A 23,142-nucleotide genomic window follows, 5' to 3' on the forward strand; every position below is an offset into this window, starting at 1 on the left:
AAAGTAGTTTGTCACCAGTTGTATTGTATTTCAGAAAAGAACTACATGTACTCAGTCAAAACGAAAAAAAGGCAATGTACACAGGAAAAAACAAACAAATAAAGCCTCACAAATGCACACGTACTATACAGCATTTCCTTTTCAAAACACTGTGAAGCAGGCATAGGCCAAAGACACTCTCACATCTTTATAAAATGACATAAATTATTAGATTCAGACTGGAAATGAGGAAGAGAAAATATGAAAAACTGAAATGACAGAAGCACTCTTCCCCCTCTACGAGTGACACAGCAGATCTAACAGGATACAGAAGTGACACGGGACTGTGCACTCAAATTCAGCATCGCAGCCAAGAATCCCCCCGAGTTCGTTTCACTGCATTAGACACCTGCAGTGCTGAGCAGAGGTGGTGCATCGTGGGAAACGTAGTCCCGTCTCTACTCGTTGTTGTCCGTGGATCTGAAGTGTTCCTCGTCGATGGTGGAGAAGACGTGTCCTTCGTTGCAGAGGAACTCCACAGCTTGCCTGCAGCAGGAACACAACCGGAGTGAGACGCCGACGCCCGCCTGGGGCCTCACGAGCACACGCCCGCCAACACCTTCACACTTCACCGCACACTCCACACAATTCACTCTCCACGCGCAGTTCACTCCTCACTCCACACGCGGTTCACTCCTCACTCCACACGCGGTTCACTCCTCACTCCACACGCAGTTCACTCCTCACTCCACATGCAGTTCACTCCTCACTCCACACGCAGTTCACTCCTCACTCCACACGCAGTTCACTCCTCACTCCACACGCAGTTCACTCCTCACTCCACATGCAGTTCACTCCTCACTCCACACGCAGTTCACTCCACATGCAGTTCACTCCTCACTCCACACGCAGTTCACTCCTCACTCCACACGCAGTTCACTCCTCACTCCACATGCAGTTCACTCCTCACTCCACACGCAGTTCACTCCTCACTCCACACGCAGTTCACTCCTCACTCCACACGCAGTTCACTCCTCACTCCACACGCAGCTCACTCCTCACTCCACACGCAGGTTCACTCCTCACTCCACACGCAGCTCACTCCTCACTCCTCACTCCACACGCAGCTCACTCCTCACTCCACACGCAGCTCACTCCTCACTCCACACGCAGCTCACTCCTCACTCCACACGCGGTTCACTCCTCACTCCACACGCGGTTCACTCCTCACTCCACACGCGGTTCACTCCTCACTCCACACGCAGTTCACTCCTCACTCCACATGCAGTTCACTCCTCACTCCACACGCAGTTCACTCCTCACTCCACACGCAGTTCACTCCTCACTCCACACGCAGCTCACTCCTCACTCCACACGCAGGTTCACTCCTCACTCCACACGCAGCTCACTCCTCACTCCACACGCAGCTCACTCCTCACTCCACACGCAGCTCACTCCTCACTCCACACGCAGCTCACTCCTCACTCCACACGCGGTTCACTCCTCACTCCACACGCGGTTCACTCCTCACTCCACACGCACTCCACACGCAGTTCACTCCTCACTCCACACGCAGTTCACTCCTCACTCCACACGCACTCCACACGCGGTTCACTCCTCACTCCACACGCACTCCACTCCTCACTCCACACGCACTCCACACGCGGTTCACTCCTCACTCCACACGCACTCCACTCCTCACTCCACACGCACTCCACATGCAGTTCACACTCCACACACAGCTCACTCCTCACTCCTCACGCGGTTCACTCTTCACTCCACACGCGGTTCACTCTTCACTCCACACGCGGTTCACTCTTCACTCCACACGCGGTTCACTCTTCACTCCACACGCGGTTCACTCTTCACTCCACACGCGGTTCACTCCTCACTCCACACGCGGTTCACTCCTCACTCCACACGCGGTCTCACTTGATGACGGCGATGCTCATGCCGCTCAGCTTCTGCTTCAGGTCGTGTATGTGGATGCCCTGAGCATCCGGACAGCTCCGGATCAGGCTCAGCACCTTCGGGGACGGGGGGGGGGGGAACGAGTGAACACACGGCACATCCTCTTCATCCGTCCATCATATTTTACTGGGTTGGCATGGTTACAGCCGCCACTGAAATCATATCCCATGATGCTCTGGGCCACAGTGCCTTCCTATACAACTGCCATGGGGGGACAAGCTAAACTGGCCCAGCCTGCAAATAATCTCAGAGCGTTTGATGAGAGCAGGCCATTCCCATGACTCACCCATGATCCATCTCATCAACCAACCGCACTCTGGGTGAGACTTGGTGCATTGTGGGAGCTGTAGTCCCACAATGACAGACACCTCCGAGGACTGCAGGGAATGGGCGGGTGCGTTACGAGTCGCCCTTGGCGACGCGGCGCAGGTAACTCACCTGGTTCTGCGTGGCGCTCAGCCCGTTGGACGACATGTCGTTGGCACCGGAATACCCGCCGCCCATCCCACCCACGCCTGGGCGCGACATGGGCATCATGCTGGCGTTCATGCCCCCTCCACTCACCTGAGCCAAAGAGAGGGCCAACACAACACCATCAGCTGCAGCGTACAACACACACACACACACACAACACCATCAGCTGCAGCTTACAACACACACACACACACACACACACACACACAACACCATCAGCTGCAGCTTACAACACACACACACACACACAACACCATCAGCTGCAGCTTACAACACACACACACACACACAACACCATCAGCTGCAGCTTACAACACACACACACCCCACCTGCAGCTTACACCATTAACACACACACACACACACACACACCCACCCCACCTGCAGCTAACACCATTAACACACACACACACCCCACCTGCAGCTTACAACACACACACACACACACACACACACAACACCATCAGCTGCAGCTTACAACACACACACACACCCCACCTGCAGCTTACACCATTACCACACACACACACACACACCCACCCACCCACCCCACCTGCAGCTAACACCATTAACACACACACACACACCCCACCTGCAGCTTACAACACACACACACACACACACACCCCACCTGCAGCTTACACCAATAACACACACACACCTCACCTGCAGCTAACACCAATAACACACACACACACACACACACACACACACCTCACCTGCAGCTTACACCAATAACAAACACATCTCACCTGCAGTAACACAGGAGGAGGAGGGAGGAAGAAGAGGAACAGGGAGGAAGAGGAGGAGGGGGGGAGAAGGAGCAGGAGGGAGGAAGAGGAGGAGGAGAAGGAGGAAGACGAGGAGGAAAAGGAGGGAGAAAGACGAGGAGGAGGAAGAAGAGGAGGAGATGGAGAGAGGGAGGAGGAGGGGGCGGCGGCGGAGGAGGAAGAAGAGGAGGAGGAGGAGGAGGAGGGCTCTCACCGCGCTCGTGGGCTTGCTGAGCAGCATGTGAGCACGCACTACCTCCAGCATGTGCGAGGTGATCTCATTCATGTCCTCAACTGGCCTGATGTTGAACGCCACCACAGTCCTATGGTTCTGCAACAAGAAGTGACACACGGTGTTGAGCCATCGCATCTCCTCCACCCACGGCCAACCACAACAAAAATAAACGGAATCCCCACCCCCCCTCACAGAAGAGCTGCCAATCAGTGAGGCAGAGTGCTTAGGCTCCCCCCACCCCAAGCAAAGCACACATTCACCATTTTTACTGTAATTAAAAAACACAGATCATTTCATTTTACATTTCTGAATCCATCTCCCTCCTTAGAAACACACCAGCCCTTCCACTCCAGCAAACGAGGGGTAATAACTGCACTCTAAACGGAAGCGCAAAGCGAGCGGAAGGTCAGAAGAGGCCTCCTCACACCTGGAAAGACCGCAGGTTGCCGAAGACCTTGACGTAGGTCCCGGGGGGGAAGACCGTGCTCTCCACACTGGTGTCCTGCAAGACGCAAAAGGTCAAAGGTTACGGTGACTGTTTAAACGTTTCAAAGAGTTAGTCTAGATACACATGCCTGTGTGACCAGTAGCCAGCCTGAGAACATGACGGTTAACCCTTTAAGGTATGAGGTCACAAATGTGTGACTGGAATGTTCTTAACTGAACATTCTAACGCTGATGTCACAATCACTAGTGGCGATTGAAAGCAGTGGAGTTCTAGAACACTGACTTTTTAAATTTGAAAGAAAAAAAAAAAAAACAGTCCAAAAAGGGTTCTTCAAAGGGTTAAAGAAAAAAAAAAACAAGTACGAAACCATCCAGACCCACGCCGCACCTGTACAAAGTGTCAGGAGTAAAACTTGGCTAACTATATAGCTGGCTAGCTATGGCATGTCCTCACCCTATGTAACATGATTTGTTGTTCTCTGTGTGTCCATACATCTGTATCGGTGGTACGCGCCAACTAGGTTAACTAAAGTAGGCGAAGCGCTAACATGTTAGGGTTGTGTCGTTCGAAGTGGTGACTTTAGGAGATGCGCCTGCGCATGCGTCCTACTAAACGAAGCACCACCTGCGCATGCGTCCCACCAAACGTCCCTCTCAGGTCGTCCGTGAGTGAGTGAGTGAGTGACCACAGTTTGCCACGCACAGCCCACAGTGGGGAAAAAAAAGAAAACGGTACAAACACACCCCCACCTAAAACCACATGAGCAATGTCAGTATATAAGACAAAGCACCATCACTGAATGAGGCTTGGATTTGATTCAGGTCAAATTTGAATGTATCCCGCAGACCTGAATTAGATTTTATGAGAAAACCGGCAGCCTTACTAGACAGACAACTCATCTTTACACAGCCTTCCCAGGAGGAAACGCAGCAGGGGGGCAGACTGGGAGAGAGGCAGGGCAGCCGTGGTCAGGGCAGAGGGGCGGGGTCTTTAGCCTGACATGGGGGTGGACACGGTTCTGCTTCCCTGCGAAGTTCACTGCGAGCGAGTTCCTCCAGACCGACTTGCGCAACACGAGCGCAAGAGCATCTTAATATAGCTCAAGAGGAACCAAAGCCACAGTGAGTAATGCACGTACCCACAGTAAGACTGCAAAGAAGAAGTCCTGCGACCCGCCTCGTACAATCCCTCACCGCTCGCCTGAGCCCCTGTGCTCGCACTCGCAAACCCCCCTCCTACCCCCCCCCCCCCCCACCGTTCTGCGGTCGCCAGCGCTCCACTTCAGCGCCTATCAGCCGGAGATTGGCTCGCTGGACAGCTGTGAGAAATTGCTGTGAAAACCACTTCCTTTTCACCGAGCCGGGAGAGTGCACGCTCACATGACTACGCCCGAAACGCACTCAGAGAAACCAGAAGACCGGCGGCACTGAAGACTCGTCTTCTGGTCTTCAGCAGCACTGGTCTTCTGGCCCATCCATTTTCTCATCATTGATATTCAGAAAGCAGGCAGGCAGCCTGTGGATGCTGCGGTCCTCCAGGACTGGAGTTAAACCTGCAGCCACTGGGCCTCCTCCAGGACTGGAGTTAAACCTGCAGCCACTGGGCCTCCTCCAGGACTGGAGTTAAACCTGCAGCCACTGTGCCTCCTCCAGGACTGGAGTTAAACCTGCAGCCACTGTGCCTCCTCCAGGACTGGAGTTAAACCTGCAGCCACTGTGCCCCCTCTGGGACTGGAATTAAACCTGCAGACACTGCGGCCCCCTAGGACTGGAGTTTGAGTCCGATGAAGCACTTTTGCATGTTGAGAAACACTGGAGAACAGGCTGATGGGATACCAAGGGCTCCTACCAAAAACTGAAGTCACATCTTTCCCTCCCTCATTCACCTGATCTATAAAAAAGAAACCTCACCCAGTGCGGGGCCTCTTTCATCACTGGACGCTCCTTCAGTTCTCACCTGGTCATTGGTCGATCTGGGTCATGTGACAGGTCATGTGACGTGCACTCACCTCCCCGTCCACCCACTGCTTAACCGACACAGGAGGGCCAGTCATGTCGTCCACTTTGTACTGGACGTTGGTGACGGACTTCTCTGTGGCCCTGACTATCCCCAGCAGGGTGATCTGCAGTAAAACAGACACACATCTGCTCACTTCCTGTGAGCATGCACTCACACCACTCACTTCCTGTTAGCCCACCCAGGTAAGAGGGGGTTGTGTGCAGAGACAACTCTGTTTTGGGGAATCTCAGGAGGTGGTAAACCAAAGGACTGTGTAGCCAATCAGATTTGAGTGGATGATTATATCTGGCAGCCTGTGGTAGAATGAGTTTTTTTCCTCACCCTATTTCAGACCCCCCCCCCCCCCCCCCCCCCCCACTCCGCCCACACCCACAAACACACACATAAGCTCCAAACCAAACTTTCACATCCTTTATATAAAGTGATGGTGAACACTTAACACATTAACGGGAAAAATTCTTAACATTAAATTACATCCATAAAGTTTACAGACAACATTCATGACATCATATACAAAATACAACATAACAATACATCCCAAAGCCACCAGAGGGAGCCATACTCATAGACAACTCCAAGGCCATTCTGCCGTTTCCCATGCAGTAACTGGCTTGCATCATAGGGAAAACTGACAGATGCCCAGTTTGCTTGATCAGTGGTCACACTTAAGGTGCCATGTAGACATTCCAAGCGCAGATTTAAACTACAGTACCCAAGAGAACCAAGGCAGCCACCAGCCTCGTTACGGAAACAGTAGTATGTCCAACGGCTGAGACCGTGGTAGCGGAACGAGGGCAAAGATAGCCTTTGGGATGAATGTTGCCGTTCACTACACCCAACTGTGCGATCTCCACCCACCCGCTCCACCTCCACCCACCTGTGCGATCTCCACCCACCCGCTCCACCTCCACCCACCAGTCCAATCTCTACCCACCAGCTCCACCTCCACCCACCTGTGCGATCTCCACCCACCCGCTCCACCTCCACCCACCTGTGCGATCTCCACCCACCCACTCCACCTCCACCCACCTGTGCGATCTCCACCCACCCGCTCCACCTCCACCCACCAGTCCAATCTCTACCCACCAGCTCCACCTCCACCCACCTGTGCGATCTCCACCCACCCGCTCCACCCACCTGTGCGATCTCCACGTCCCCGACTCTGAAGACGTCCTCGGCCTGCCTGGAGGACAGCAGCTGTGAGACTGAGCAGGGGATGATCTGCTGCGCGCGCATCCTCTGCGACGAGCGGGAAAAAACACACACACACACACACACCCAAAAAACACAAACACACACACACACAAACACACAAACACACACACGCGGTCCGTTCAGCCAGGGCGCATTTACCACGCCTCCCGGTCCCCACACCCCCGCCTCCCCGTCCCCACACCCCCGCCTCCCGGTCCCCAAACCCCGCCTCCCGGTCCCCACACCCCCACCTCCCCGTCCCCACACCCCCACCTCGCGGTCAGGGTTGATATCCACAAGTCAAAACAATAGTTCCACCTTGCAGTAGGTTAAAAAGAACAAAATGAATAAACATGATTATGCACTAGTATGCCAGTTCACCACTGCTGCACATTTATGAGGACTAATGGCGCACTTACTCCTTTTTTCTCTCCCCCCTGCGAAGCGGAGGGAGAGGCGAACCCACCCGGCGACTGGGTGTACCCGCCCAGGCTCGGCTCGCTGTATCCACCTGGGGAGACACGCGCAGGTTAAACATGTCCACGCAAGCAATCTGACGTCACAGATACTGTCAACAGCACCGGGTACGTTAGATATCGGATTGACTGCACTGGTAACGCAACTTCACTTCACTTGTCTGTCTGGCTAGCATGCTTCACACCCGAAAATAAAAAAACTACAAGCACACCTTGTCACCAAAATGAATTGCTAGCAACGCCAAATTGGGCTGCTGTAACTGAGCTCAACAGAATCAAGACGTCCCCAGTTGCTGTTATATTAGAAAGCACAGACAATTTAAGTGGCGTCTCGAGCTAGCTAACATTATGAAATTAAAGGATATAAGGCAACTACAAGACCAATATTTTCAGCTAACTAACGTTAGAAAATAACTAACACAAAATAAACTGACAAACAAGCTAGCAAAGACGCTGCCTGTTTAGAAGTTACTTCCTAAGCTATCGTAACACAATTGAAAGACCGTGGCACAATGGTTGGCAAGTCAGCGCATATTCAGGCTAACGTCGTTGCTAGATTAGCGAACTAACTTTAGCTACGTTACCATAAAAGGAATATCATGATGATAGCTGGCTGGGTGACACTGTTAGGAATTAACTAAAATAAAAGAAAAACAGTTCTACATTTAAATAGTTAAAGGTCGTTATATAGCTTAGCTAGTGCGTCAATATGTAGCTATCATCACCAATTAGCTGGCTAGGTAGCAAATAACAAAGCAAACATGCGCAAGGCCGTGTTGACTCACCTTGGTTCCACATGATACTTTAAACTTGATATGAATATTTAAGGCAATAAAATGAGTTTGCACTTGTAAATAAATTCGCTGTATCGCGCTAAGTTTTGATACAACACCTACACGACCTAGCTATTCCTTATTACCCGCGCTGCAAAACTGAGACAGCGCATGCGTTTCAAACCACCTTTTGCCGCGAACTTCACCGACAAATCAGAACCCTTGATGCTGTGGGAATTTAGCCAATAAAACCTCGTACATTCTTCTTCTTGTGCAATGGGTTCGTTTCTTCTTCTTCAGTTTCGTTTAACGGCAGGTAACACAGCAAAGGGTGCATTATCGTCACCCACTGATCTGGAGTGTGAACTGAGACTACTTGAGACTAAAAATATATATATAATAATAATTATTATTATAATAATTTTGTATTGTATGTGAAATTGCATGCTTCCGTCCCCCGTAGATTTTAAAAATAATTTTCTTCCCCCATCTCCTATCTCTTACAGACCTGTATTCAATATTCATATTTCCCAGCTATATTTGCTACAATCATTAATGAAAATGGAAAACAGTTTCTAAATCTCCACAAAGATCACACCTACCTGAATCGTGCTTCTTTGTAATATGCAATGTGCTATTGTGTGACCAAGTCTTAATCTCCAGTATAACATGCTTCACTTTCCTGCCTACCCCTACAACCCTTGTACTCCCAACCAGTGGGTTAACGGCAAATAAATGTTAACTCTTCCTTTCTCTATCCTGCCATCTCTTTTTTAAGTGACTTCTAATTAACCATTGAGCTCTCGTCTTACTAATACCTTCCTCAATCTGTATTTCACCCAACTTTAAAGTCTGTATAGCACACATATCTAGTACCCTCTCATTGCCAAGTACTCCTTCGTGAATAGGTATCCATACAAATTTAACAGCGAACCACTATCACTGGGTTCTGAATAAATTCATTAATATTTCATGTAGAAGATCTTGTCTATTGCGACAGCTGAATGATTGTAAACTCATTAATGCTAAAGGGAAATCTGAACATATAATTGTTCTCTGTGGTCTAGGCTTTGCACGCCCAAAGATGTTGCCAGTACTGGCCTCCGTTTGCTTCAGCTGTATGAATAAATGGCTAATTGTTTATTTTAAAGAAACAGCTGTTTTTTCAGTTTTCAACGTTCCTTGAATAAAGAATATGTATTTGTTATTGCAATGTTATACCAACGTATCCGGTGATAGCCTGACAACTAAATACAAAGGTCGTCATCACATCGCCACTGATGTGGTTAACCATTGCCGGTAACGATCCGTGGATAACAGGCCTATACTTTTTTATTATTTTATAGATGTTTAAATATTAAACTTGTATGATCTTCCGGTGTTCTTGTCCAACTCGTGAAAAAATACCAGTGGCAGGTAAATTAAAAGTTACATTTATTTGCTTCGGGTAAAACTTAATGGCTAATTCAAAACTCGCGTAAAAACTCTCAAAATAGAGCAATGACGCACCAAAGTTGCAGGCATCCACGGATCGTCGCGGGCATATCTCATATTTATAGCCATTATACGGCCAGAGCTCCAGAATAGATAGCGGTGTGACCTTTTTTTTGGCATCACTCCCTCTCACAGACTGAAGCAGAATGTTTGCTATTAGGACAAGCCACGTCCTGTGTTTTATCTTCTCCTGCAGCCAGAGTTTGGCGTCCTTAGGTGAGTTTTAGTCCGTTTTTTTCAGTCAAGTGCAAAATAAAGGATCACACATTTGGAATCGCGTGTGTTCAAAGTTAGCTTAGAAGTTAATGAAAATAGTCTGTATAAAGTAGCGTCGCTGTGCTATAGCCTGTTGGCGTAACTTGATGTTTCGGAGACGAAACTATCAAATTATTTCGTTATTGCGTTAAAATCCTCAAGGATTAAAAAAAAAAAAAAAAAAAAACTTTATGGTCGATAGGCTTCTGTGAAATTAAACTATAATTTAAGGATGTCCATAAGTTACTGCAACTTGTCACTCATCTGCGATTTGACATTTTTCTACAGAATAATCAGACAGCGTGCGTCTTTTCACTGATCGAACGGGTATCACGGCGTAGCAGATGTTGAAGGCAAGTTTCTGTTCCCCAGGTAATTTCTGGCACATCACCGACCTGCACTGGGACCCAACCTACAAGGTGACTGACAACCCAGAGCAGGTGTGCGCATCGAACGGCGCGCGGCCCGTACCCAACGCTGGGAAGTTTGGGGATTACCTCTGCGACTCGCCATGGGACCTCATCAACTCGTCCATATATGCCATGAAAGACATTCTGCCAGACCCGGACTTCATCGTTTGGACCGGGTATCTGAACACCGTTTATGAAATGAACTCTAATGGAAGCAAAGCAATTGGCTAACGGAAAACGTCAGTTGGGCGATTTAAACTGGAAGAGTGAAATAGCCTAGCTATGATATCAAAGTTAAACGAAAGGCATTCCTCGAGCCTACGCTTAATATTTTTAAAGTAGTGGGCACCGTATTTTCATTTCGACGAAAATGGAGTCCTAGGACCAATTTATAATTTGAATATTAAAAATACACCGCGTACACATTTCCGTCACTGCACGTGACGCGCTTATATTCCTAATTTCACTGTGCTGAGTGAGCTCAGCTGTTGCTTTAAAATTAGCGCATGCTCAAACAAGCGCGGTTTCCCCTCTTTCACAGTGATGACACGCCTCACGTGCCTAACGAGCAGCTAAGCGAAGAGGAGGTGCTCTCCATCATCGGAAACCTCACCCACATCATAAAGCTCGTGTTTCCAGGTACATTTAGCCAGGTGATCCAGGGGTTCATTTGTCACGTGAGGAGTGGGCTACCACCATTGCATTACCTGTATTTTACAGTAGTCACACCTAAACACACTTGCATGGTTCAACATTGGCTTCTAAACTCACCGGCCATGTGTATTTCTTAAAGGTACCAAAGTGTACTCTGCGTTGGGTAACCATGACTACCACCCTAAGAGCCAGCTTCCCCCGGAACAGAACAACATCTATGCGCGGACAGCCCAGCTGTGGCAGGACTGGCTGGAGCCAGAATCACGACTCACCTTTAGGACAGGTAGGCCTTAGAGCCGGGGTCCACATGCTCAGGACAGGTAAGCCTTAGAGCATGAGGTCCTGCATTGAACTGGACTAAATGTAATCAGTGTGGACTGAATTGCGTTGAAATGAACTGAAATGAGTTTAACTGACCTGGAGAGAGCCGGTGCTCACCCTGTTCTGTCTTCAGGGGGTTACTACACGGAGGAACTCCTGAACCGAACGGGCTACAGGGTTCTGGTCCTCAACACCAACCTCTACTACGACCAGAACAAACTGACAGAGAGCGTGGAGGATCCGGCGGGACAGTTCAGCTGGGCCAATCAAATACTAACCTCTGCAGCCAGGAACAACGAGAAGGTCCCGCCTCCCTCCCCACGTTGGCCAATGGCTGCACTTGACTTCAAACGCACACACTGCATATCCAATTTCTGTTGGACCAGCTTGATCCTTATTCCCCATAATTTAGACTTTGCCTCTTCGAAGAACAATAAATAACCTGACAAGCCATTTATTCAAAATCCAGTCCAATTTCTGGCATTTCCAAAAGGATTTACAGCACCTGAATTCATTTTTTTAAATAATCTGTGCATGACAAAGCAAGGCAAGGCAGGTTTATTTTTATAGCACACTTCATACAAAATGTAATTCAACATGCCTTTCATCAGACATTGGAATAACAGAACAGAAAGAAACTGGCATAAAAAAAGCAGAATGGCATACGAAGAAGAAAGACAAAATGTTGAGGAAACAAAACCCTGCACTGTAAAATTAAATTAGAGTGTATTGTGCGTAAAGATTGGCTGTGACACAGATTGTGGTTGACGAGAAATAGGTATCAGACTCGATGATAAGTTGGCAATGTGGGTTGAACACACCTTCTTGACTCCATTTCTAATCGAAACAGGAATGCGGAAGGTCGCCGCCGTGTGATAAACAGCGGATTCCCCCCCGTTATTGGTGCAGGCAGAAGTCTCCATAGCAACGGGGATCTTGGGCACAACATTCGCTATCTTTGCCAGGGTCGCTATCAGCAGTGCTTGTGGAACAAGCCTTGGGGTGGGGGGGGGGGGGGGGTTTGGTGGGGTGTGGGGGGTGGGGGGTGGTGGGTGGTTAGGGGGTTGTTGTGGCAGGTTCTGGGGCAGTGCAGAGGGGAGACATGGGTGAGAGGGGCGAGGTGGTCGGCCAGGTCATGGAGGGGATGAGGACCGTGGGCTGGCCAGGGAGGAATTGGGCAAAAAGGGGTCCGGGGTAGGGGTCTGCAATCCTGGTCCCAGAGAGCGACAAGCTCTGCTGGTTTTTATTTTCACTGTAAATTCAGCACCCAGTTCAGACCCAAGTAACCAGGTGAAGTGAGTTAACTGTGTAATCACCGCTCTAATTGATTAATTAAGTGTAGAGTAACAACAAGAACCAGCAGACCCTGTGGCTCTCCAGGATCAGGGTTGTAGACCCCTGGTCTTGGGGGTAAGTCTGATGCCAGTGTTAAGCAGTTCTTTGAGGTTATCAGTGAACCCGTACAGAGGGGAGGGTGGGATAGAGGAGTGAGGGGTTAGGGAAGTGTAGAGGGGTAAGGGGGTAAGGTGGGGTAGAGGGGTGAGGGGGTAGGGTGGGCTGAGGGGGTAGAGGGAAAGCGGGGAGTTAATCCTCTTGGGGTGTCCAGATGGGTGTTGAAGAGTACTTAAAACGTACAGCTTTTAGGGCTGAGGCACATTAGCAGATTTGTGCTTTGACTGGAAGGAGAACGGAAACAGCTGGAGTGGAATACTGGGATTAAACTCGGATACTTAACTCTTTTGGGACTGGAGTATAAAAGAGCTCACAGGCCATTGCATCCGTACCTCCTTCTCCTCGTGCTGTGCACCTACCTGTGGGTTTCTCTGTGGACTAGTGTACCATGCTGTGCACTTACCTGTGGGTTTCTCTGTGGACTGGTGTACCATGCTGTGTACTTACCTGTGGGTTTCTCTGTGGACTAGTGTACCATGCTGTGCACTTACCTGTGGGTTTCTCTGTGGACTGGTGTACCATGCTGTGCACTTACCTGTGGGTTTCTCTGTGGACTGGTGTACCATGCTGTGTACTTACCTGTGGGTTTCTCTGTGGACTGGTGTACCATGCTGTGCACTTACCTGTGGGTTCCTCTGTGGACTAGTGTACCATGCTGTGCACTTACCTGTGGGTTCCTCTGTGGACTAGTGTACCATGCTGTGCACTTACCTGTGGGTTTCTCTGTGGACTAGTGTACCATGCTGTGTACTTACCTGTCGGGTTTCTCTGTGGTCAGGTGTACATCGTGGGCCACGTCCCGCCGGGCTTCTTTGAGAAGAAGAGGAACAAGCCGTGGTTCCGGTCCAACTTCAACCGGCGGTACCTGGAGCTGATCCAGCGGCACCACGGCGTCATCGCTGGCCAGTTCTTCGGCCACCACCACACCGACTCCTTCCGCATGTTCTACAGCTCCAACGGTACCTGCCGAGCTCCTCTTTAACCTGAGCTCAATAATCCTAGACAGGCTTACGTAACATTTAGCACTGTACCCTCAAACCCCTTACACTACATTTAGCACCGTTCCCCCAAGACCTGAAGGCCTTCATTTCCTGCACCCCTTTCTTCTGAACAGGGTCCCCCACCAGTGTGATGTTCCTGACCCCAGGGGTCACCCCTTGGAAGACTACGCTACCTGGTGTCACCGATGGGGCCAACAACCCCGGAATTCGGGTCTTCGAGTATGACACCTCCACGCTCCTTGTCCAGGTATGCAGAACGTTTTTTTGTCAAGGCATGCAACAGCTCACCAGGTGTAGAGCAGGGCTACCCAAACCCTGTTCCTGGAGACCTACAATCCTGTAGGTTTTCACTCCAAACCCAACAAAGCCACACCTCATTCAACAGCTAGAGCAGGGCTGCAAAACCCTGTTGTTGGAGATCTACCGTCCTGTTGGTCTTGCTGTGTATCGAGTTCCCTTTTACATTCCCCGTACACCAGCCAATGGGCTGGGTTATGTCAGGCGAGCCAGCTATAATGGGCGTGTTCCTAAAGCATGCGTAACCTCCGCTGGTGATATCATCTCAGTATTAACGGACTTTAGACCACAGATATCAGTGCTGTCCTTTCGTCAGCAAAAGAGAAGTGGAGATCTCTTACCCTGATACACTACACGGCCAAAAGTATGTGGACACCTGACATCCAACATGTCATTCAAAATTATGGGCATTCATATGGAGTTAAACAGTAATTCCCAGTTGTAGGTCTATGTACTGAGTACTTGTGCCAGTAGTGACAGATTATTTGGCATTGATTCTGCTCATTACCTAAACCTGTTTTGTGTGCATTTATGCAAGTTGCTCTATAAAAGAGAATGTATTGTTATACACTTGACTCTACCTTTGTACCACACTTTCCTGTTGCTATTAAATGGTTCTTCAAACACTCACCTGTAACCTGGTCCATCATTTCATCTGTTCTGTCCCAGGATAAGGTGACAACGCCTGGACCTCTAATAGTATGACCTGTATCCTGGTCCATCTTTTCAGCTGTTGTCCCCGGACAGATTGACATAATGCCTTGATCATTACCTGTATCACCCGTAACCTGGCCCACCCCTTCACCTGGTCCCAGAATATGGTGAAATAATATCTGGACCTCTACCTGTATCACCTGCAACCTGGTCCAACTTTTCACCAGTTTGAACTCCGTAATGCCTGGAGCTGTACCTGTATCACCTGTAACCTGGTTCACCTTTTCACCTGTTTAACTCCATAATGCCTGGAGCTGTACCCTGTGGTAACCAGGTGCATCTTTTCACCTGTTTAACTCCATAATGCCTGGAGCTGTACCCTGTGGTAACCAGGTGCATCTTTTCACCTGTTTAACTCCATAATGCCTGGAGCTGTACCCTGTGGTAACCAGGTGCATCTTTTCACCTGTTTAACTCCATAATGCCTAGAGCTGTACCCTGTGGTAACCAGGTGCATCTTTTCACCTGTTTAACTCCATAATGCCTGGAGCTGTACCTGTGGTAACCAGGTGCATCTTTTCACCTGTTTAACTCCATAATGCCTGGAGCTGTACCCTGTGGTAACCGGGTGCACCTTGTCACCTGCTCTCTCTCTCTCTCTCTCTCTCTCTCTCAGGACATGGTGACGTACTACCTGAACCTGACGCGGGCGAACGCGGCCCGGGGGCGCTGGGAGAAGGAGTACCGCCTGAGCGAGGCCTTCCAGGTGCCCGACGCCTCGCCGTCCTCCATGCACCGCGTGCTGGGCCGCGTGGCGGCCGACCGCTGCCACCTGCAGCGCTACTACGACTACAACTCGGTCAGCTACGACCTGTCCGCCTGCGACGCCGCCTGCCGGGCCGACCACGTCTGCGCCATCCGCGAGGTCGACTTCGACAGGTACGAGCGCTGCCTGGAGAGGGAGGGGGCGGCGGCCCTGAGCCACGCCCCGATGACGCCTCTCCTCCTATTGGCGGCCTTCAGCCTGCTCCTGGCCTCCTACTGACCCCGCCTCCCCCGCCTCCCCCCTTGAGATCGGTGATCTCAAACTTCAGTCCTGGAAGGGGCCACAGTGTCTGCTGGCGTTTTTTTTTTTTTTTTTTTTAATTTAGGCTCTTATGTGGTTATTTAAGTCACTCGTTTACACGGTTATTTTAACTCGCTGGTTCAGTGTCCATACGCCTTGTTTCGAAAACATAGACTGGTAAACTACTGATTTCAGGGAAACCATAACATCCTGCAGACCTCCAGGACTAGAGTTGGAGATCCCTGCTCTACCCGAAGTAGGAAACTGCCTGAATGGGGTGATAAGTTGGAGTTGGACTATGTTGTTATATCTAAAGGTACACTTGAGATATATTTTTGATGATGATCTTCTTAATAATTTTGTCCGTCTGTGAAGTAATATTATATTCTTGCTTCCCTACAGCTGAATATCTTTATTCTGTCAATGTGATACAAGAGTCTGTAAAGAGAATTGATGAAGCTGTGGTTTTTGAAAGATGCTTTGTTTTTCATATTCAATGGTGTTGAAAACGTATAATCTGTTTTTTTTTTTTTTTTTTTTTTTACCATTTCTGCCTTCTGCTAATCACCACTGTATACAGTGTAGTCGAAGAAAGAAGGAAGAATCTCTATACTGGAATCCATCACATGACTTAACCACAATTCCAACTTGTTAAAAGTCAGGGGCACTTATAAAAAAAAACCTACATTTTTACACAAAAAAGAAGTCGACCTTTGATTTAACAAGTTTCTCTGTAAAATAATTTTTCTGCAGCGTTGTGTGAACCGTTTTCCTTGTGAAAGGGTCTGTGGCTTTGACTCATGTTTTTCATGAGCCAATAAACGGGGCATTGGCTTGCGTAAGGGGCTCGTGATCTTTCCTTCTATTTTTTAATAAACTCAGCGAACTGTGATACAAGCTCTGAGCACAGCACTTACGCTGATAACACTACTGGAAATGCGATGGCCCAAATAATATTCAGGAGATGACGGAAAGCCCAAACTGACAGACCCATCTCCTAGCTGTGCCACACCTGTTTCAACTTACAGTCCTATATCCACATGGGTCATAAACGTTGTTAATAAACATAATAAACAATTTTCCCTGCCATAATTGAGTCCACTGCCACGGTTTGGTGAAAGATAATGTCTTTATTCGCCCGAAGCACAGGGGCTGAGATAACAGTAAAGGGCAGAATCACGTGCGATGCGCGATCGGGGGAACAGCTCTCTCCCTCTCCGCCTCGGCTAATGTGTGCGCTGAGCGTACTGGCGCAAAATGGCTGCCGTGCATCACCCAGGTGGGCGCTACACATTGGTGGTGGGTGAGGTGAGTTCCCACTCATCGCTGTAAAGCACTGTGAGCATTTGTGTTATGACGATTGAGGATTTTTCAACAAATAGACTGAATTTCAAATTAAACTCAATTCACGGAATTGAAAACAAATGGCCATCATGTTCAGTGAGCATTTTTTGCAATTTAATCTACTGATTTTCAATTTCCTGTATTTACTTAGTGAAAATCAACCCTGATGCTGGGCTGCCGCTATTGGCCCCCATGATGTCACATGACCAGGACCTGTTTGCTGGAGAGAAAGGGCTTCATGGCGTTCCCTAAGGCACGGGCGTGGTCCTGGAGGGGGACCTCGGTGCAGGCTGGGGCTGTCAGCTTCCCGTCCCGGATCAGATCGCAAAGCTGGACCAGCATCCCCTGCAGGGCCCCCCGGTCTGTGGAGCACAGGCCACAACAACACAGCCTGGTCACATGACCAGGGACGGCACTGCATCTTAGACATAGCCTGGCCACATGACCTAGCAGTGACCTGTATCTCAGCCACAGCCTGGTCACATGACCTAGGAGTGAACTGCATCTCAGCCACAGCCTGGTCACATGACCAGGGAAGGCACTGCATCTCAGCCACAGCCTGGTCACATGACCTAGTAATGAGCTGTATCTCAGCCACAGCCTGGTCACATGACCTAGCAGTGAACTGCATCTCAGCCACAGCCTGGTCACATGACCTAGCAGTGAACTGCATCTCAGCCACAGCCTGGTCACATGACCTAGCAGTGAACTGCATCTCAGCTACAGCCTGGTCACATGACCTAGCAGTGAACTGCATCTCAGCCACAGCCTGGTCACATGACCTAGCAGTGAACTGCATCTCAGCCACAGCCTGGTCACATGACCTAGCAGTGAACTGCATCTCAGCCACAGCCTGGTCACATGACCTAGCAGTGAACTGCATCTCAGCCACAGCCTGGTCACATGACCTTGTGTTCAATGACACCTGTACATATAACCAGGAGCCAAACCGATTGCGTTCCCTGGGTCGGCGGTTTTCGGAGTTTCGCGGCTCTTCCCTCAGGACTCACCCTGGGCGTGGTCCCTCTTCCACTGGCTCACCCAGAACCCCCGAACCTTCACGTCCTTAAAGATCAGAGCGCTCTGGGGGGCAAGGGAGACAGATTGGGGGGGATTTACACCCCTGAGTAAAAATGCAAGCTGTCTGACCTAGGTCAATGCAGGCAGCCAGGTAAGGATAATGCAGCATAATGGTTATTGTTTCAGCTGCAGAACCACCTGAGGCTCCTGGGAGTTTCAGAATAGTGTAAACTGCCAGAAATGAGAGGCTGTTTTAAAATTAGTATAATCCAGAGGTCTTAAATCCTAACCCTAAAATATCAGGATTTGAGAGAGGGAGGCAGGAAAAGAGACAGACAGAGAGAGAGAGACATATCGACAGCTATACTCCGCCTAGTGGCGAGTTTGTGCGTTGCAGGATCCACTCACCACAGGCACAGTGACGGGCTGTTTTGCCATTCCCCCGTACGTCACCATCGTCCCTCCAGCCCTGCGGAGGAATGACAGGCTTTCATCACGCACATGCATGTATGAACGCACACACACACATACACGCACGCACGCACGCACACACATACACAAAGGATTCTTTGCACATTTAAGTGCATATTTAAGTATTCTTCGTGCCATGATAAGGACACAAGTGTGGAGCCTCAAGTAGCTCTCATCAAATGATACAGAATCAAACAGAGTGCAGACTTGTGAGCGGGTGGCACTTATACACCAGACGTTACGGTAATCTCCTCCGGCTGTCAGTAAACGTGATTGGATGACAGGACTCACTGTAAGTGGCGGAGCAGCTCTGTAGCAGACTTTCCGCCAACTCCGTTCAGGGCCAGTTTTGGTCGAGGAACTTTCTGGAAAAAGGGGTAAAACAAACAGCCACACTGATGCCCCCCTGACACAATATATCAATCACTGCGTTTCTCCCCAGGGCCAAAACCTTTATAACCCAAACGCCGATGATTTCAGTTATTTTTGGTCTGGGCTCAGATTAAGGAGCCGTTTTCAATAAATGAAGCGATCGAATACCGCTGACTGTGGTTGTGTTTGCATCTTCAGTTCCATTGTCAACAGGTCAATTAATTAAAGAAACAAGACCAGGTCAAAACCTAGTATATGGCTGGACCGAACCGGCCGACCAATGGTGTAACTTCACCACTCAGTGACTCAGTCACAGACATTCGCTGCGGTCCAGCCAAAAAGGTAGGATGATGCAAAATCCCTGGATGTAAAAATTACTCCAGAAAAAAAGAAATAAAATTCCAATAACTGGAGATTAATAACTACTCTCCTTCATAAACAAAATATGATAGGTTAATTTAAAAAGATAGCCTAACTCGGATGAACGTGTTGTCCAGGGTACCTCTCCAATAACATTAAAAAATGCCCCCGCCCCTGCCCCCGCCCCCGCCCAACCCCTGCCCCAACCCCCCGCCCCCGCCCAACGGACCTTAAAGATCTCTTTCATCTGCGGCTTCCGCAGAGCCTCCTCCGTGATCACATGACCAGCGCCCAGCGCCTGCAGGTTCTCCGTCAGCTGCTGCAGGTCCGGTCTGTGGAGAGAGCGTAAACACATACAGCACACGCGCATATATGTACACGCATACACACCATATATACACGCACACATGTATCTATATACATCTATATACATGCATGTATACGCATACATATGTATACACACCATATATATACACACACACATATATCTATATACATGCATATATATACACATGTATACACACCATATGTACACGCACACATGTATCTATATACATCTATATACATGCATGTATATGCATGCACATGTATACGCATACATATGTATACACATACACATATATCTATATACATGCATATATATACACATACACATGTATACACACCATATGTACACGCACACATGCACCTATATACATGACATACGCATATATATATATAGAATGTGTGCTTATATATATACATACAGGACATGTACATACGTGTATATGCAGACACATACATACACACCATATATACATGCGCACATATATCTATATACATGCATAAATACGCATACACTTGATCACCAGCACAAGGACACCACGGAGTTGTTTTTGATATCTGTCTCGGACCACGTTGATGGTTCTGATACCTGTCTCGGACCACGTTGATGGTTCTGATACCTGTCTCGGACCACGTTGATGGTTCTGATACCTGTCTCGGACCACGTTGATGGTTCTGATACCTGTCTCGGACCATGGTGATGGTTCTGATACCTGTCTCGGACCACGTTGATGGTTCTGATACCTGTCTCGGACCACGTTGATGGTTCTGATACCTGTCTCGGACCATGGTGATGGTTCTGATACCTGTCTCGGACCACGTTGATGGTGTGGACGCCTCGTGCCGCTGCGATCTGGATGACCGCCTGGCCAACGCCGCTGTTAGCTGCGTTCTGGATCACAGAGTCACCTGTGCACAGGTGAGAGGAGAGGGCAGGTGAGCACAGAGCGATCTGACGCACCTGCTCTCCAAGGGATTTATTTAACAACAACACAATCCCATCCTGCCCAGCTTCTGGCCCATAAGCCAAAACACAGCGATAGCATCTTAAAAGCACAGAACAGCTTGAATTTGCACATTCAGGCAACCAAAATGATGATCAATATTCTAGATATGTGTTTGTATTTTCTTATGTCCTAGATGAGTTGAATGGCCTATTCTCATTATGTATTATTATAGCCCTAACCTCTGATCTTCCAGAACTTATTTTGTACCGCTGAACCTACATTCTAAAGTTCTAGTCCCCAGTGGCTCCCCATGTTAGTTTCGGGGGTTACCTGGTTTTAGGGCCTCGAAGTCAGATAGCATTCTGAAGGCGGTGCAGGGGTTCACCCCCAGCGTGGCAGCGGACATCAGCGGGATGTCATTGGGCACTGGGGTCAGGACCTCTTCACCAAACACTGCGGCCGTCCGCCACGTGCCTGTCCAAAAAAAAAAAGAAAAAAAAAAAAACTCTATCAGAGGCGGGACAGAAGCTCAATAATACGCAAATATTTTCTTGAACATAAAAAAAATTACAGGATACTACAAAGAAGTAACTTACCAAGTCCAGCGTTCCTTGGAATTATCCAATCACCAGCTCTCAGGGTGGTCACCTGACTCCCAACCTCCAGGACCACACCCACCCCTTCATTCCCGCCCACTGCGGGGAGATCCGGTAATATAGCATAAGTTCCTGTGCACGGCGGGAGAGGAACACTGTCAGTCATTTAATTAATTTTTACGGTTTACTGAACAGTATTTTCCAGACATACGAACAGTCTGTGAATCTCCATGAATATTCCTCCCCGATGTTCACCTTGAACCATGTTGATGTCAGAGGGGTTAATGGGAGCCGCCATCATCTTCACCAGCACGCTCTTCTCATCCAAAGCGGGGAGTTCCATACTCTCCAACCTGCGCAGTGACGCAACATAACATTCTTATCACCTCGCATCCGGCAGTGCGTGGCATTACATTAGTTTAACACTCTTATCCAGGCTCACAATTTGGGGAAAAACAAGTGCATCCACCTGATTCGTATGAGCAACAGTGCCAAATCTGGCTAACAACATTTCCAGACCAGTGAGCGTTAATGCAACATATTCGGAGGGGGCATGCCTTATCAGTGTATGGCCATCGTGTGGCCGTCAGCACATTGAAACAGCTATGGCTCCGCGAGGCAGTTGTCAAAACTTTGTTAGAGGTGCAACGTTTGTAAGCGAAGCAGTTATTGCGACTCCTGCCGAGGAAATTAGAATGACGCCAAGTAAATGCGTGCACAAACGAGAAGCAGCATGCAAGACGCCGCCTCCAAACTAATGGCCTCTCGTGACACTTCTTATTAAAACCGAGGTTGCTAGACTTACTGAACGACTTGCGCTGGATCTCCATGGTTCCTGTAGAGAAGCGCCCTGCAGGCAGAGACCGACGCGGCCGACGAGTACCTCGCCGTCAGTGGCCGTCTACAGGAGCTCCGTTCTGGCGAACGTCGCGCGCTACACGCCGTGACCAACGTTCTGCACAGCGCGCCACCTGTCACCCCAATTCTTTTGACCAGCAGCCCTACGTGGCGTGGAAGGTCCATTTTCAATAAATTGGTTTGAGGGTCATTCCCCTTGAACGCTAAACGATTATCAGTAACGTCTGAGCTGTTGTCTCAGCGCGAGCTGGGAGCTGCCATGTTTACCGTAAGTCTACAAATAGAAGAGACTGATTTTTATTATGATTTATTTCCGCCTGCGCGTCACTGATCTTTTTAAAAATTGAAATAAGTTTTGAGTCGCACATTACATGCATATATTTATTTATTTATTATTTGTAAATTATAACATTATTATCTTATCTTCTATAAGTGTTGGTTATATCGTTTATAACATGCCATAGTCTATAAACATACACTATATAACACTATTTATCTAAATCGATCCTGGTGTCCCCTGCTAATGCTGGGTTTCGTTCCAATTTTATCAAGATGCTAATTTTAATCATGTGGTTTTCATGTGTAAAGGGATTATTTACCTTCTTAGAAACATTGACCACTGGGTGGCGATATTTTATCAAGCAACAACAAACGGATCCTTCGACTAAACGCTGCGTTAGACTCTTCTGTGGCAGACGATTCTATTTTAAACCACGCGATTGATGAAAACGGAATTCTTAGGAACGCGCGTCCTTCTTTGGTGAATGAAATACGACACAGTTCCAGTCACCGGCTGATCATTATCTTACACTACACTACTGCCCTCTACATTCACAAAAAAGATGAAAAAAAGTAATAAATAAGCCACAAACACTTTCGTTTACTTATATTTTTATTTATAAAGTCA

General features: G+C 48.7%; 3 protein-coding genes across 3 annotated transcripts; 1 reads left to right on the forward strand and 2 right to left on the reverse strand.

Moving 5' to 3' along the window:
- Positions 1–4: 4 nt before the first annotated feature.
- rpa2 (replication protein A2) lies at positions 5–8,536 on the reverse strand. Its single transcript, XM_035382463.1, has 9 exons — positions 8,352–8,536; positions 7,510–7,601; positions 7,034–7,135; positions 5,886–5,999; positions 3,857–3,931; positions 3,409–3,525; positions 2,389–2,514; positions 1,912–2,006; positions 5–525 (listed from the first exon to the last, which is right to left on the reverse strand). Exons 1-9 carry the CDS (start codon positions 8,362–8,364, stop codon positions 438–440), a joined length of 822 nt encoding a protein of 273 aa, XP_035238354.1. The 5' UTR covers positions 8,365–8,536; the 3' UTR covers positions 5–437.
- An 817-nt stretch (positions 8,537–9,353) lies between these two features.
- On the forward strand, positions 9,354–16,073 carry smpdl3b (sphingomyelin phosphodiesterase acid like 3B). Its single transcript, XM_035414139.1, has 8 exons — positions 9,354–10,049; positions 10,461–10,674; positions 11,040–11,137; positions 11,292–11,435; positions 11,607–11,776; positions 13,704–13,884; positions 14,040–14,173; positions 15,554–16,073. Exons 1-8 carry the CDS (start codon positions 9,980–9,982, stop codon positions 15,920–15,922), a joined length of 1,380 nt encoding a protein of 459 aa, XP_035270030.1. The 5' UTR covers positions 9,354–9,979; the 3' UTR covers positions 15,923–16,073.
- Positions 16,074–17,053: 980 nt separating this feature from the next.
- On the reverse strand, positions 17,054–22,524 carry mecr (mitochondrial trans-2-enoyl-CoA reductase). Its single transcript, XM_035414279.1, has 10 exons — positions 22,183–22,524; positions 21,633–21,730; positions 21,378–21,509; positions 21,112–21,255; positions 20,641–20,743; positions 19,740–19,842; positions 19,070–19,143; positions 18,716–18,776; positions 18,298–18,370; positions 17,054–17,649 (listed from the first exon to the last, which is right to left on the reverse strand). The coding sequence occupies exons 1-10, from the start codon at positions 22,398–22,400 to the stop codon at positions 17,486–17,488; spliced, it is 1,170 nt and encodes a 389-aa protein (XP_035270170.1). The 5' UTR covers positions 22,401–22,524; the 3' UTR covers positions 17,054–17,485.
- Between the last annotated feature and the right edge of the window lie 618 nt (positions 22,525–23,142).

Source organism: Anguilla anguilla, chromosome 1 (assembly GCF_013347855.1).
Source record: "Anguilla anguilla isolate fAngAng1 chromosome 1, fAngAng1.pri, whole genome shotgun sequence".
In the NCBI taxonomy this organism is placed as follows: domain Eukaryota; kingdom Metazoa; phylum Chordata; class Actinopteri; order Anguilliformes; family Anguillidae; genus Anguilla; species Anguilla anguilla.